The 14,842-nt window shown below is 44.5% G+C and overlaps 1 protein-coding gene across 3 annotated transcripts; it reads right to left on the bottom strand.

Moving 5' to 3' along the window:
• Positions 1 to 887: 887 nt before the first annotated feature.
• Positions 888 to 5,765, bottom strand: LOC128125717 (calcitonin gene-related peptide 1). Of its 3 annotated transcripts, none has more exons than XM_052763365.1 (5): positions 5,596 to 5,765; positions 4,550 to 4,644; positions 3,789 to 3,929; positions 1,809 to 1,992; positions 888 to 1,311 (listed from the first exon to the last, which is right to left on the bottom strand). In XM_052763365.1, exons 2-4 carry the CDS (start codon positions 4,633 to 4,635, stop codon positions 1,833 to 1,835), a joined length of 387 nt encoding a protein of 128 aa, XP_052619325.1. In that variant the 5' UTR covers positions 4,636 to 4,644; positions 5,596 to 5,765; the 3' UTR covers positions 888 to 1,311; positions 1,809 to 1,832. The 3 variants fall into 3 exon arrangements, with proteins under 3 accessions (XP_052619325.1, XP_052619323.1, XP_052619324.1); XM_052763363.1 differs by having other exon boundaries at positions 5,620 to 5,763; XM_052763364.1 differs by lacking the exon at positions 888 to 1,311 and having other exon boundaries at positions 1,804 to 1,992; positions 5,620 to 5,765.
• Between the last annotated feature and the right edge of the window lie 9,077 nt (positions 5,766 to 14,842).

Below are 14,842 nucleotides of genomic sequence, written 5' to 3'. Positions count from 1 at the left end.
CTGGGGTACTATGTTGAATAGACTGGAGGGAGGAAGGAGCATAATTCTGTATGTGCCTAAGAAAATAGTCAGTGATAGAAGAGGCTGGGTTTCCTAAGTAACTAACTCTGATTACCTGACTTGCGTACTAGTGAGACTGACTACCCACTCATCTTGGAGTTCCTCTCAGTAACTTGCCACTGGTGGGTCCCAGAAGATGCCAGTGATATAGTTACTAGCAATCTCCTACATAAAACAAAGCATCAGAACCAATGGCATCTCTGCTTCCTATGTGTAAGTCTGAAATTCTGCAGTATGCATCACCTCAGACTCCTCTAAGTAGAATATAAGCACCATATGGACAGGAGGTTTTGTCTGTTTGTTGCTCAATTCCCAGTGCCTGGAAGAGTGGCAACATGTACTAGTCAGTAAGTAAATGCTTGCTAAATGTGCAAATGTCTCTGTCAGACTTGTTGATGACCTTGATTAAGACTTTCATGAGTCTCACATAATAAAAAGTGGGTCTGGATGGCACTGATGACCATTATAGATTGGCTAGTCTGGTTCCCATTTAAACTCCAAGCTACCATTTCTAAAGGTTTTTGTAGGCCAAGAGTTGCAAGAAAGGGATTTTTATGGGAAGAAGAGGCAGGGGTAAGTAAGGGTAAACCTGAGAAATGAAGAATCACAGGTAACCTCTGAGGCTGGGAAGCAGGTCACTCTCTGGAAATAAATGTGCATTGTCCTCTTTGACATACACATCCTAATAAATGGAAGAGGTTAACTAGAAACTCAGAGTCTGAAGCACCAAGAATCACTCAAGCACAATGCCTTTGCTTAAACAAAGTGCCCACAGGCCTCCACAGCTCTCTTGGGGAAAACAGTATAAGTAACAGCAGAGACTCCACTTGAGGATATCGAAAATACATTTTTTAATTTTGATTAAGTTCACAAGTGACAACATTGACATTTCTTTAAACATATAGTTCCATTAAGTCACAACACTACCATGTGTCCCCAGAAGGCAATGATTTCAATCCCCTTGAGGTTTTTCAGAGTTGTCAACATCAACAGGCTGGTTTATGGGGACCAGATGTGCTACCAGATAAGCCGGAACCATGCTGTCATGTTTATTGGATACAGAATCACATAGACCATAATGCACAATAGACAACTATAATGAGCTTACTCTGTACTTAGCTTTAGTTCCTGTCAAAGGGAGAAGGGTTTTCAATACCAAGAAGGATGCAAATATATATGTCTTCCATCAGCCTTTCCAACACATGACTTTAATTACACGTGAGAAGAATTAGAGTTTGTCTTTATTGTAACCTAGGAGGGAAAAAAAAGAATAAACTTTAGATATTGATTGTCAAGCTCTTGACATTATTTCATTTGGTTTTCTATTATACTAGGAGGTTGGTTCTGTTGATGTCCCCAGTTTATAAAGAAATAAATGTGAAACTCAGTGAGTTAAGTGACTGTTCACTGGTTATATACCTAGTAGAGAGCAAATACAGTCTCAAACCTGTGACTGCCCTTAAATTGTAGTGTATACTAAAAAGATGATGTCATTGGCTTTCAAACCAATGTATTTACAATTACAGTGATGAATATATAGGATCTGTGTCTTCTGGTCCTAGAGCACAGCATCACAGGAGAGAGAAAAAAGCCAGAGCAGGTGGGCTGGGAGAGAGGAAGATTAGGGGTAGGAGGTTAAAAAAACTATAAGATGGGATCTGATCCATGGGCCCAGTTAGTTTCAGAGTATGGCTTATGCCCTGAATATGTAGACATCTATTTTCCTGGTAGCTGTACAAGGAAGTCACCTTCATTCTGGGGGCTATAACTGCTCAGGCCTGAAGGTCCCTGCGGCGGCGGCCAAAGGCTTCAGAGCCCACATTGGTGGGCACGAAGTTGTCCTTCACCACACCCCCTGACCTGCTCAGCAAGCCCGCTAGCCGATGGGTCACACAGGTGGCAGTGTTGCAGGATCTCTTCTGGGCAGTGATGCTGATATTCAGGATGAAGAGAGAGAGATGGAAAAGGCCTGTCAGTGAGGCTGGGGAGGTGTCTGCCCCCATGGAACTATCATGAGACTACTGCTGCTTTCAGAAGCTCCAATTAGCTTTAAGTGGTCCTCCCAAACATGGTTATCAGAAGAGACAATCGCAAGGCCATTAGGGGAAATGCTGTGATTGCTTCCCTTAGATATTCCCAGAGGCATCAGAAAACCCAAAGTGGATTTTGGGGTGACTGGCCATAGAACACAGGGCTATAACAGCCAATCATGCCCACATAAGTAAAAATAAGCAAGGATATATGAATCTAGAGTGAATTTTGATGCCACCTCTGAGCCAATTCACAAGGACTATAGAATCCAGGTCCTAGTCAGACACAAGTGACCCTCCTTAGTAAAGTGGAACCCCACCCCCAGTCTTACCTGAATGAAGAGTGGAGTTGGAGCATCCATTCCAGCAATGCTTACCTGCTCCTCGGCACCTCTCTTGTTACTGTTTGAGCTGAGTTATGGGCACCACTCCCAAAACTATGTCTAGTTAACTTTGGGGCTAAGACTACTTCTTACCACAAGTCCTGCACTCCATGAAGCCTGAGATGTGGGCTAGAGCAATGACCACCATGGCTCAAGTCTTTTTAGCAAAATAGTTTTATTTCCCAAAGGACCAAGACTTTTAGAAGCAAGACTGAGAAGCTCTGCTAGGAAGCCAGAGGCCTGCCCTTGCTCTCTGCCAGCTTCCTGGGTGATTCTCTTTTAGCCTATGAGCCCTCCATCCTCCTCACCCACTGGGGATTCCAGATACCATCCTTTGCCTCAGGAAAGCAACCAGTAACAGCCCGGAGAGTAACCAGAGAGGAACTACATGCATCAAGTTAAAGGAAGAAAGCAAAAGGAAATCAGAAAGGAGAGGAGGAGCTTAATTGCCAAAATGGGTATGATGGTCTGTCTCCAAGTCCTTGGTCACATCCCTTTTCTTGCCAGGTGCTCCAACCCCAATTGCAGTTTGGGGGAAGGTGTGAAACTTGTTGAGGTCCTGTGTGTATGTGCTCAGCATGCAGGTACTCAGATTCCCACACCGCTTAGATCTGGGGCTGTCCAGGCTGCAGGGAAAAGACATGCCAGGCAGTACCATGCACCAGGGGCTGACCCTGTGGGCAGTCAGCAGGTTAAACCAATCAGGGGACTAAAAGTTGGGACAGAGGGTGGTAGGAGGTCAGTTCTCACAGACTCCATTGGGAAGGGTTGGGATGCGGTGGGCCAGGACTGTGCAGGGAAGGGCCGAGGAAAAGGGGGACTCTTTCTGGCATTCCACGTGCTCTTCAGTTTTTCATGCTCGACAGGGCGTTTGGATGCAGGTCAAAACATGCTTTTCCTGGGGTAGTGCTGGAGCCAGGCCAGGGTTGGTCTGTTTCCAGGCTGGGGGCACACAGGGAGGCAGGGATAGGGAGGGGTACTCTCCTTGGCCTTGCAACCACAATCGTATCTCTGCAGAGGTTCCTAGACATAGGCTTTACCTTACCAGTCTTAACTCATCCTATGCCAGGAACTCTCCACAGTATTACCGGGCTAATTTCTACAGTGATTCCACACCTTCTCTTAAGTGCTTTCGGAAAGAAATCTTTTAAGTGTGATTTAAGCACAGTCTCACCAGATGACTTGTCTTCAGTGCAGCCTGAGAATAGCTGGGCCCTGTGTCCTGCTGAACAGCAGTCAGATGACCAGTGTGTTCTCTCCTACCTCCTGGGTTCTGCTTTCCTGTGGGTGTGCTAGGCAGGGTGTGGGACCTTACCTGGAGCCCTCAGTTTCCTGCTCCTCCTCCTGCTCCAGTTCCCTGGCTTTCATCTGCACATAGTCCTGCACCAGTGCAGCCAGCAGACGAGCTTCCTCTTCACTGAGAGTGGCCAGGCCTGGGCTGCTTTCCGAGGTGGACCTGTGGAGGGGTTGTGCTAGGTTGGAGCAAACCTAGCACCAACTCTGCGTCCTGGCCTGCTGCTTCCCAGCCTGCTGCTTCCCAGAGAGGCTTGAGCCAGTGTCCTTATTCGTGGTGCAGTTCAGAAATTTTCCAAGTTACATGGTAAGTGCAACCGTAATTCAGTAATTAAATGACAAAATAATTAGTGCCGAATCTGAAATGGGGGCTCATTTTAATAAATACAATTTGTAAGTATATGAGAAATAGATCAACAGATTATGAATCAGTCAGTGAAATTTATTGGTGAATTAGCAGATTAGAGTGAAATTCTTATCTCATGTGAATTGAATAAATAGGTTTGACTATTGATACTAAATTTGAGGAAAAAGCAAGCAAAGCATTTTGTGAGTTAAAGGGCTACATGAAATTTATAATATTAAGTGTTGTGATCCTGTCATTGTTTGAAAATTGCATATCTCCATCTTTATATCAGAAAAGGCTTCTAGTGAACTTATGTGTGTATGTACATACATATATTTCCCTCAAGAGAGTTATTTTTTAAACCTTCAGCACGCTACAGTTAAGAGGCAGGGATCTGTCCAGTCCCAGGATGCTAGAACTCCTGCCTTTGGACTCACCTGAAAGGCACTGCATGGAGGCTGCCTGCTTGGTACAGGAGCAAGATGCTGACAACCAGGAACGGGGAGAACTTCAGAAAGCCCATGATGCCTCCCTGCAAGAGAAGAATGACATCATCTTTTTATTGCCTTATATTTTGCACCAGTACAAAGTTCTCTGGGCCCACAGACTTGGCTTTCTGGGTGCTTCTGCCTGTGACTCCCTGGCATTTTGGCTTCATACTGATAACTACATTTCTCATCACCGTTGTTTCCTCATTGACAAAGAAGACTGCAAGGTCCAGTGGGATTGAAGCCCACATGGTTTGGAAAGAATCTTAGCCCTACAGACGGAGGGTGGTGGTGGTGGTGTGTGCCATTTCATTTTATTTGCCTCCGAGGCAAATAAAACCGTGGGTCAGTCTCAAGGAGCCCTAAGGGCTTCCTGTCTCTACATCTACCTCCATACAGAAGCCTAAATCTATCTTCCTTTCATGGGGCTTTTGTAGACACCCCAGGATGAAAGAGAGAAAGCCTATGGAGAGGGAATCCTTCTGCCTTGGAATCTGTGAGAAACTGAAGCCTGAACTGCTCAGCCACTCCACCCTCTGGCAACTCAGTCACCTGCAAGAGCCGATCTAAACTTCAGACCCAAGACAGTTCTCCTTAAATCCCAGGATCCAGAATCTGAATCCGGGTGTGCAATTGCGGCTGCCGGCTCTTGTTCGCTACATGTTGGTGCTTGGTCAGGACTCTGAACCAGTTTCCCAGGAAACGTGAATCCTGAATGCACCATCTGAAGAGGACTACTCCCGACTACGTGCGGGATGCCTGGCCAAGAGTCCCAGAAGGGCGATCAGGTGTGCAGAGGACGGGGGAGACTGAACCCGCACTCCAGGGAGACTGAAGAAGGCTCTGTGGACTAGTGCTTTCGGGTTCTACCTGGATCAGGGTCTGGCATGAACCACGGACTAACAGAGACCAGGACTGGCAGGGAAGACAAACTAAGGAGCAGACGAGAGCAGCAGAAAGAGCAGGAGAGAGGAGAGGAAAGTAGAAGGACACACCTGAGCAGGAATCTCAGCGCTCACCTGGTGAACGGTGACTTGGAGCAGAGACTAGGGCCCGGCGGAGGTTGCGGTGCGGTGACTCTTGAGCTGGGCAGTGGCTCCGGTGCCTCCCAGTGCCAGCAGCTGCTCTTATTCCCGCCGCGGTGAGTCGGGAGGGGTCCCGGAGCGCCGGGCAGCCAATGGGTGGAAGTGCCCCGTGCCCCAGACAGATTGCGTCACCTCGGTGCTTCCAGAACCCAGAGCATCTAGCGAGATGACACCATTTGAATTTGAATTGAGGTCATTGATGGAAGTGGGGGGATGGTGGGGATCAATGCGAAATACCCTTAAAATTAGCGGGAATTTAGAAGGTCTTTTGACGTCAAGGTAAATTTCATTTCTTCTTTCCTGCTTGACTTGAACAGCTCCCAACACCAATCTCTGGATCTTGAAAAGTAGGATCCAGTCCCTCAGGCACCTCTGGCTGCATGTCTGACTCTAATCGCATCCCCCACCCCAGAGCCCCTGGAGCCTAAGCTAGGAGTAAGAGCTTAGTGCACCTTAGGGACGGATTCTTGAACTGCAAGGCTGGCTCTGTCAGCACAGCACAGGGTGAGGCTAGTAGGCAGCAGGTGTTGTTGCTGGACACAAGGACTTTGTTAAACCTGAGCCGTTGGCAATGGAGCTGTGCCACTGCAGGTTATGTGACCACGGGTAAAAACAGAAACAACAACCCCCTCCAAAGAAAAACAAAACAAAAACCTGCATGAAACCTCAACACACTCTTTTCAATGGGTACCATAGACCCCTCTGAAGGGCCTGTTAGTAGACAGAAACTTGGGTGTTTCCTGGGCAGTAAGATCTCTCCTACCCTCCAGTGGGAATCATCTCTACTCAGCGGGCCATTCTTAATGTGCTGCACAGCTCAATCGCATGTGTGAGGAAGGGGTCCATAATCAGCTGGGTCCTGTTTGGAGTAGGGGGTAGCAGGTAGTGGGGAAGGTACAAGGAAGGACCAGATCCTCCAAAGTCTCCATTGTAGATCTCTCCCCCTTCCTGCCAGGCTATCTATCACTTCTCATTAGGCTGCCTGCCTGCCTGCCTGCCACAGGATTTGCACAGCTGCCCCTTTGCTTCCAGCTGCTGTTTGCCAAGATGCCCCAGTGGCATTTGATCCGGGCCCTCATCCTACCCTCACCCTTAGAGCTAAAGAGCTAAAGAGCAGGCTGGCTTGACAGTGCTGTGGAGAGGCTGCCCATACTAAACCTCATACTCACGCCAAGCCACACTCATCATTGCACAGAGAATCCCCTCTATTTCCAAATATGTATCCTCTCCAGAAAGCACAGCCACTCACAGCAGTCGGTGTGACCCCCGGGGGCATCCTTAGGGGTTCACACTCAAATCATCACAAGCCTGACCTCAAGTCTCTCCTGCAGTCCATCCCACATCCTGCATCCCACAGCTCACCCGCTGTTGGATCTCCATCTCAAGAACAAATCTGCGCATACTGTCAAGAACAGATGTGCTCCATAGCACCCAATTATGGATTAGCTTGATTTGAACCCTCACAGCCAATCCACTGGTTTAGAGACTCACTCCGTTTGAGCAATGCACTCCAGGAGCACCTACAAGAGGGGAGATCCTAGCTTAGGCATTTGCTATGTGGGGACAAAGAAGCTTCTCTGCTTCTGCAGTTGTCAAGGTCTGAGCCTTCCACACTACACCGCAGCAACCAGTCCAGATTTAGTCAGTGTGGCGAGCATGGCAGAGCATCTAGGATTGCTGGGGTCCATGGGGAGGAGGGAATACAAGGATCCCAGGCTTCGCATTTCCCTAGACAGAGCAGAAATTAGCTTCCAAGAAGGTTCGAATGGCACGAAGCCACAGAACTCGGGTCGGTCCTACCAACACCCTAGATATCTGTGCCCAGAAGCAGAGTAATAGGACTTATTCTGCCTTAACTTTTGCAGCAGTGACCTGGAGGGAATAAAAACAGGAGGAAGGACTGAATGTCCAGGATCCCGTTCCACCAGGCCTGTTCTCAGGACGGCAACAAGATCTATCCAAGGCTGGAAAAATGGGCTTGGGTCGATGGTGACAGGCTGGAAAACAGATGAAAACATTCTATTGCCACTGAGCTTAGGACTTCCGGGACAGTGATCCCTGGAACCTGGAGGCAGACACAGCAGACACCCAGAGTCGGCATCCCTGCCTTTCCAGCCCTTTAGTTCCTGAGCCCTAGCCTGATTTTTCGTGAGCAATTATGAGACAAGTTGGAGACAAGTTGGCAAGAGCTGAGGTGTCAGTGGCATGCAGCGCTTGGGTCACTGCCAATTGGGGCTGATGTATAGAATCATTTGTGTGTGTGTGTGTGTGTGTGTGTGTGTGTGTGTGTGTGTGTGCGCGCGCGCGCGCTAAAGTGCCAAATGCACCTGGGGAGTTGTTTTCTATTTTCAACTCCAGAGAAGTCTAATTAATATATAGGATCTTGAAATCATTTTAAGTGGATGTATTCCTTCTGAGCATTTCCTAAGGGGAGAACTCACGGCTTTAACCCATACAGTGCTGACCACTGGTTTTCTGGCAGTGTCACTGGGTGGGTTTTGAGCTCTGTTCTTTGTCTGCTGAGCGTTCCTTCAGACTTCTGTGCTTTCCTTAATTCCACACCATGAAACCTGCAGCTGCAAGTCACCACGTCCAGAGGGCGCTGCTGTTGCCTGCAGCCGTCAAACAATTGAAAGCCTTGGAAGAGGCGGTCTCTTCAAAGGGAAACCCTGGTTGCCTCTCAGTCACTCTGATTTTGTAGGAAGTGCCTGGAAGAAGAGTTAAGGGTCCAGGAGACTATAGGTCCTTTCTTTGACAACTAGGACCTTACCTGCACACCAGTAGGCTTTCCGCCAATGTCAAATGAATGCAATCAGTTCATTTTAGTAAGTTCAATGCTCAGTGCCTCAAATTCGCTCTCAGAACGTCAGGACCGAGTTAAAAGCACATCCCGCTGCAGTTCAAATTTAGGAGCACAACTTTTCTGCCATAGTTTTCCCATTTCCTTGATAATGTTTCCAGGACCAAGACCAGGAAGTTAAGAGTCTTCCTGGTGCCAAATGCAAAACTGCCTCCTCCTGGGCGGATCTCTGAGATTTTTTTTTTTCCTGCTTTACTGAAAGTTATGAGGGAAAGTGCTGATCTCAAAATAGTGGTTTGGCCAGTTAGCTATTTTATGGTCAGTCGTTGTATAACTTTGAAATCGGTAAATCATTTAATTTGGAAACATTCTAGCTTGGAAAAGGACAGTTTTACAACACTCCAGTAAATCCAAACTGTAATGTTTATTCTCATTCATTTAAGTCAGATTCCTGAATGTTTTGATTTTGAAATAAAATTTTAAGAGCAAATCTTGTAGAAAGACTTAAATCAGTTTGCATCTGATCAAAAGGTTTACATGTAAGAGCTTGCTCTTCTAACTGAGCTATCCAGTAGTGAGTAAACAGATGCTAACGAGAGGGAATATAAAGACTGAGAGTCCAGAGACCAAATTAAAGTTATTGCTCCTCTACAATCTATATGTGATACAGACTCAACAACAAAACCGCAGCCACCCCAGTGTAGCAGCCATCATAGCTGAATCACATTCTTCCCACCCTGGCAAATATTTGTCAAATGAACTGGGGGATTTCTGCTGAAGTTTGGTTGTACTGGCTTAAAAAGGCAGGAACCAAAGCGTTGGTCACTGAACTCAGTGAAGAATAAAACTGCTTTTGAATGTTTCCTAAGAATTCTGTAGAGCACATTCTAGCAGGAGACAAGATGAAATGGCTACAAAGCAACAGGAATATCCACAAAGCAGCCGTAGTGTCCACTTATGGATAAATGGAAAAGAAAACCTAGTTCTACCATATACATTATATAGCATACACATGTATTTTATATAGACCATACATATATTTATAGATACCACATATATTATGTAGACCATATATACATGACTCATCCTTAAAAAGAAGGAAAACTTGTTATTTGAAATTTAGTTTTTGGTTGAGAGCATGTGGTGCTTATGGTTATAGCAATACTACATTGTTCTCAGGAAGAAAGAGTAAGAGAAATAAAGCAGGCACCAAAAGTCAAATACTGCATCACCTCACTTAGGTGTATCATCTGCAAAAAAGTTGAACTCAAGCAACAAAGCATGGAATTGGATCCTGGGGGGAGGGGCGGAGGTGAAGGGATTCAAAGACCTTTACATTGTAAAGTGGTTAAATTCTGGAGACCCAACCATACAGAATATGATTACAGATGATAACAATAATTATGCTTGCAATTTGCTGAGAGATTAGAACTTAGATGCTCCCAACACACACACACACACACACACACACACACACACACACACACACACACACACAAATAGTTGTGAGAGGTAGATTTGTTAATTAGCTGAATGGTTAATCATGTTATAGTGTCTAAAATAAAAATGTAATTTTGTATATCTTTAAAAATAAAACACTTTAGCCAAGTGGTGGTGGCACACGCTTTTAATCCCAGCACTCGGGAGGCAGAGGCAGGCAGATCTCTGTGAGTTCGAGGCCAGCCTGGTCTACAGAGCGAGTTCCAGGAAAGGTGAAAAGCTACACAGAGAAACCCTGTCTCAAAAAACCAAAAATAAATAAATAAATAAAAATAAAAAAAACACTTCAATATACAGAAGCGTAAAAAAGTTAGAGAAAAAAGAGAAGTGAACTGTGTTCTTTTGTGGAGGTCTTCAGAGCAGGTGGGTTTTTATAGATATTACAGAGGACATCATTGTTTTATTAAAAATCTAAATATAAGTTATCAAAGACATGTTGCATGTGTGGTAAGCATGAATGTTATATAAAATACACTGAAGTAAAACAAAGACAAAATGTTATAAATATTAAAACTTGAGCCAGTGAAATGGGTCAGTGGATAAAAGGGATTCTGGGTCAGCCCAATGACCTAATTTCACTTCCTAGAACCACAGTGGAAGGGAATAAATGATTTCTGAAAATTGTCCTCTGGCTTCCATGTGTGTAATATAACACATGCACACCTACACTCAATCACTAATAATAAGTGAAACAAAAATAAAGATATTAAAACTACATTCAATCCAACCTCTGTGGCACCAACTATCTTACCTTTCACATTCTCAAGCAGTTTATTAAGATGACTATTATTGTCTATGGGCAAAGGAATAATAAGAGTGTTTGCCTTGAATTAATTATATTTCCTAGTTTTCTTTTGAGTACTTAAAATATTAAAACATGGCTTATCAATTTGCCACATCAGGCAGGAGGTCTGGGCCCTTGGATCTAGGGACAGACTCATAAGGAGATACTGTTAGTCTCTCTTCCTCAGGGCTAATGTGATTTGTGGTGAGAGGCTCAATGACCAGGAATAAATCATTTTATAGTTCCTGAACCAACATTTAGGAGATTGACAGTTTTACAGCAAGAAAATAAATATTGATGCTACCACTTATGATAAATAAGTTGCTGAAGAATAAAACCCAAGTTAGATTCATAACAATACAGAATAAATTTAAATACTTCAAAGCTCACTTAACTTCCCATGTTTAGTGTGACATATTGCTTCACATTGTCTGATATTGTGGATGACTTTATGGAGTGTATGGTTTGGCCAGCTGAGGTCATGTGTTTGTTGGGGACAGAGTTAGTAGAAAGTGGTAGGAGTTAGGAGACAGAGTTCTTATTCCTACTCCTACCTAAAAGGACATGGCTGAGCTACTCCAATTTCCACATTTGATTTACGACTGTACTGGATTGAAAGTCTCAAATTCCCATCGGATTCTGATATATAATTTTGAGCTGAGAACTTCATGCCATATTAATAGTACTTTCTTGGGTTTATTCTGCTTGCTCCTTCTTGATGAAATTGTCTTGTGAAGGGGGCTGGAGAGATGGCTCAGCAGTTAAGAGCACTGACTGCTCTTCCAGAGGACTTGGGTTTAATCCCTGGCACCCACATGGCAGATCACAACTGTTTGTAACTCCAGTCTCACAGGGATCCAATACCCTCTTAGGCCTCTATTGGTACTGCATACACATGGTACAAAAACACACATGTATACAAAACACCATACATTGCTGTGGAATGTCTTTCTGTTTGCTGTGAATATTTGTTGCTCTGATTGGTTGATAAATAAAGCTGCATTGGCCTATGGCAGGGCAGGATGGAGCCAGGTGGGAAAATCCAAGAGAGATAGAAGAGAAGAAAGGAGATTGGGCAGATGCTGCTAGCCGCCACCAAGAGAAGTAAGATGTAAAGTACCAGTAAGCCATAAGCCACGTGGCAAGGTATAGACTTATAGAAATGGGTTAATTTAAGATATAAGAGCTAGCTAGCAAGAAGCCTGCCATGGACATAGTTTGAAAATAATATAAACCTCTGTGTGTTTATTTGGGTCTGAGTGACTGTGGGACCAGGTAGGACACAGGAAAACTTCCAACTACAATACATAGGAAAAAAAATCAAAATAATTTAAGAAAAAAGGAATTGTCTTGTGAAGAACAGCTGAAGAAGTCAATGCAAAAGAAGAAGAAAATCCCTTCTGAGGATGACATATCCAGAAAAGATGTTGCTTCCTCTTACGAACGATAAATGATTTTTCAGAAGAAATAAGAGGAAAAGAAAAACAAACACCTTGGTCCTTGTCACCAAAAGATGTAACAGTGTTTCACAGCTGGGGAGACAGAAGGCATGCCAGCTGGACTGGCAGCACTGTTATCTGCCTCATAAAGAACTATTGCTGACTCCTTGGTCTTGTCTGGTGCCCTGTCCTTCTGAAGTTCTCAGCAGAAGCTTTGCAGAATGGCTTTCTGGTGAATCCACCAAGAAACCAAAGTACACTTGTTATGGATCCTAAGAATCAGCTCTGAAAAGTGCTCCTCAGATGACTCCTCAGTGGGGAGGAGTAAAGAGTTTAACCTTCAGCCAGTCTTTCAACAAATGCATAATTTGGTTAGGAGAGAAATCAATTGATGTGCACAAGGAAATAAATTAAAGAATAGATACAATACATGAAATGCATTTTAGAAGGACTGTAAAATGTAATTATGTGATATGCATGATTTGAAATACTCTGCATGATTTATTGGTAGAAACAGAATGAAATAAATAAGACCTTTAATCAGGTCCATGAGGGCTCAGATGAGTTGAGAGTATATTTTGTTACTAAAAGAGTGAAGAGAAAACTACAACCAGGTACCTGGAATTCAGTAGTAACAGGTTCTACTACATCACCTCAGTGAGGCTCCTTTTTTGCGTTGATTACACTGTGGAAGGAAAGTTGGGTGCAAGTAAAGTTGTCCTTGGTCTTAAGAGTGGAGGGTATTAGGGTGTTAGGCCATCCTATCATCAGAGTAGGTCAGTTCGGGCTGTCTCTCAACCATTGCCAGCAGTCTATTGTGGGGGCATCTTTGTGGATTTCTGTGGGCCTCTCTAGCACTTTGCTGCTTCCTATTCTCATGTGGTCTTCATTTACCATGGTCTCCTATTGTCGTGCTAGAAACCCCATCCAATGACTGAGGGAACCGGATGCAGAGATCCACGGCCAGGCCCCGGGTGGAGCTCCAGGAGTCCAATTGGCGAGAAAGAGGAGGGTTTATATGAGTGAGAATTGTTGAGACCAAGGTTGGATAAAACACAGGGACAAATAGCCAAACAAATGGAAACACATGAACTATGAACCAATGGCTGAGGGGCCCCCAACTGGATCAGGCCCTCTGAATAGGTGAGAGAGTTGAAATCTGTTTGGGAGGCATCCGGGCAGTGGGACCGGGTCCTGTGCTCAGTGCATGAGTTGGCTGTTTGAAACCTGGGGCTTATGCAGGGTCGCTTTGCCCAGCCTGGGAGGAGGAGACTGGACCTGCCTGGACTGAATCTACCAGGTTGATCTCAATCCTCAGGGGAGTCTTTGCCCTGGAGGAGATGGGAATGGGGGGTGGGCTGGGGGAAAGGGGAGGAGGACGGGAGGGGGGAGAACAAGGGAATCCGTGGTTGATATGTAGAATTAAATTATATTGTAAAATTAAAAAAAAAAGGGTGGAGGGTAGAAGTCTTGTTTTGCAAAACAACAACAATAAGGATGCATATGCAGAGTTTTGCCCATCTTGGGCCAGCCTGTTAGTGTCCAGCTTCTATACCAAAAACAAATAAATCTATATCCATTCATATTGCCTAGCTTTCTTTGATCACTCCCATACTTTAACAGAAAGGACTCTGAGTTAGGAACAGTAGAGTTCATTCTCTTGGCAAATAATGGAGTTCACAGGTTTAAGGAAAAAGAGGAAATAAATTAGTCAACTTATTAAAAATGTGTGGTATCTTAGGGAGACTAGGGCCACACAAATTAAATAACGAAAAATAGAGAATAAGATATCTTGTGAATATGTATACTCGTTTTCTGTTGCTGCTATAACAAATTACCACAAGTTTTATAGCTTAAAACATTATCCATTTGTTATTTCACACTTCTGTACAAGTCCAACATCAGACAAGGGTCTCACTAGAATGAAATGTTTGAGGGACTGCGTTTTCTTTGGAGGTCTAGGCAAAATCTATTTCCACCCTCTAGTGGCCAACCACAATCCTAGTTTATGACCCACGTCCTCCATCATCCAAAACAGAGCTGAGTGTTTTTCTTGTCATATTACCCTGACCTCCTCTTCCACCTCCCTTTTCTGTTAGCCAGAATCCTTGTGTTTATATCTAGGCTCAACTCTTGAATATCCCAGTATGATCTTTCCATTATAAAGTCTTCCATTTAACTACATCCACAAAGTCCTCCCTCCCTGCATTTTGTTCAGGAATCATGATGTGATGTTTTGGAGAGGCCATTATTGTGCCGGCCATAGTAAGTACATGTCAGGTTGATTGATGGTAGAGGCTTAAAGGACAGGATGCTGTGGGCTGGGGTACTTGAAGAAGACACCTGGAAAAGGTGGATCCAGAGCTAGTAAATGACCAAACAGAAGAAGAAATAATCTCTGAAGAAAGGTTGCACCCACTGGGAAGCAGGGCAGGATGTAAAGAAACAACTTATATCAGGTGCTGTTCTCTTTGCATCTTCTGGGAAGGTAGCCCTCCTGAACGTGTCCTGTATGGTTGGTTGTCTTCACTCATTCTTCAGGTAGACAATGTCTAGAAATCATTAACTTTTTTTTTTTTTTTTTGGTTTTTCGAGACAGGGTTTCTCTGTGTAGCTTTGTGCCTTTCCTGGAAC

Source organism: Peromyscus californicus, unplaced genomic scaffold (assembly GCF_007827085.1).
Source record: "Peromyscus californicus insignis strain IS unplaced genomic scaffold, ASM782708v3 Scaffold_4__1_contigs__length_199733344, whole genome shotgun sequence".
Lineage (NCBI taxonomy): Eukaryota > Metazoa > Chordata > Mammalia > Rodentia > Cricetidae > Peromyscus > Peromyscus californicus.
The sequence above is the reverse complement of the archived record's forward strand: the minus strand, read 5'-3'. Positions and strand labels throughout refer to the sequence as shown.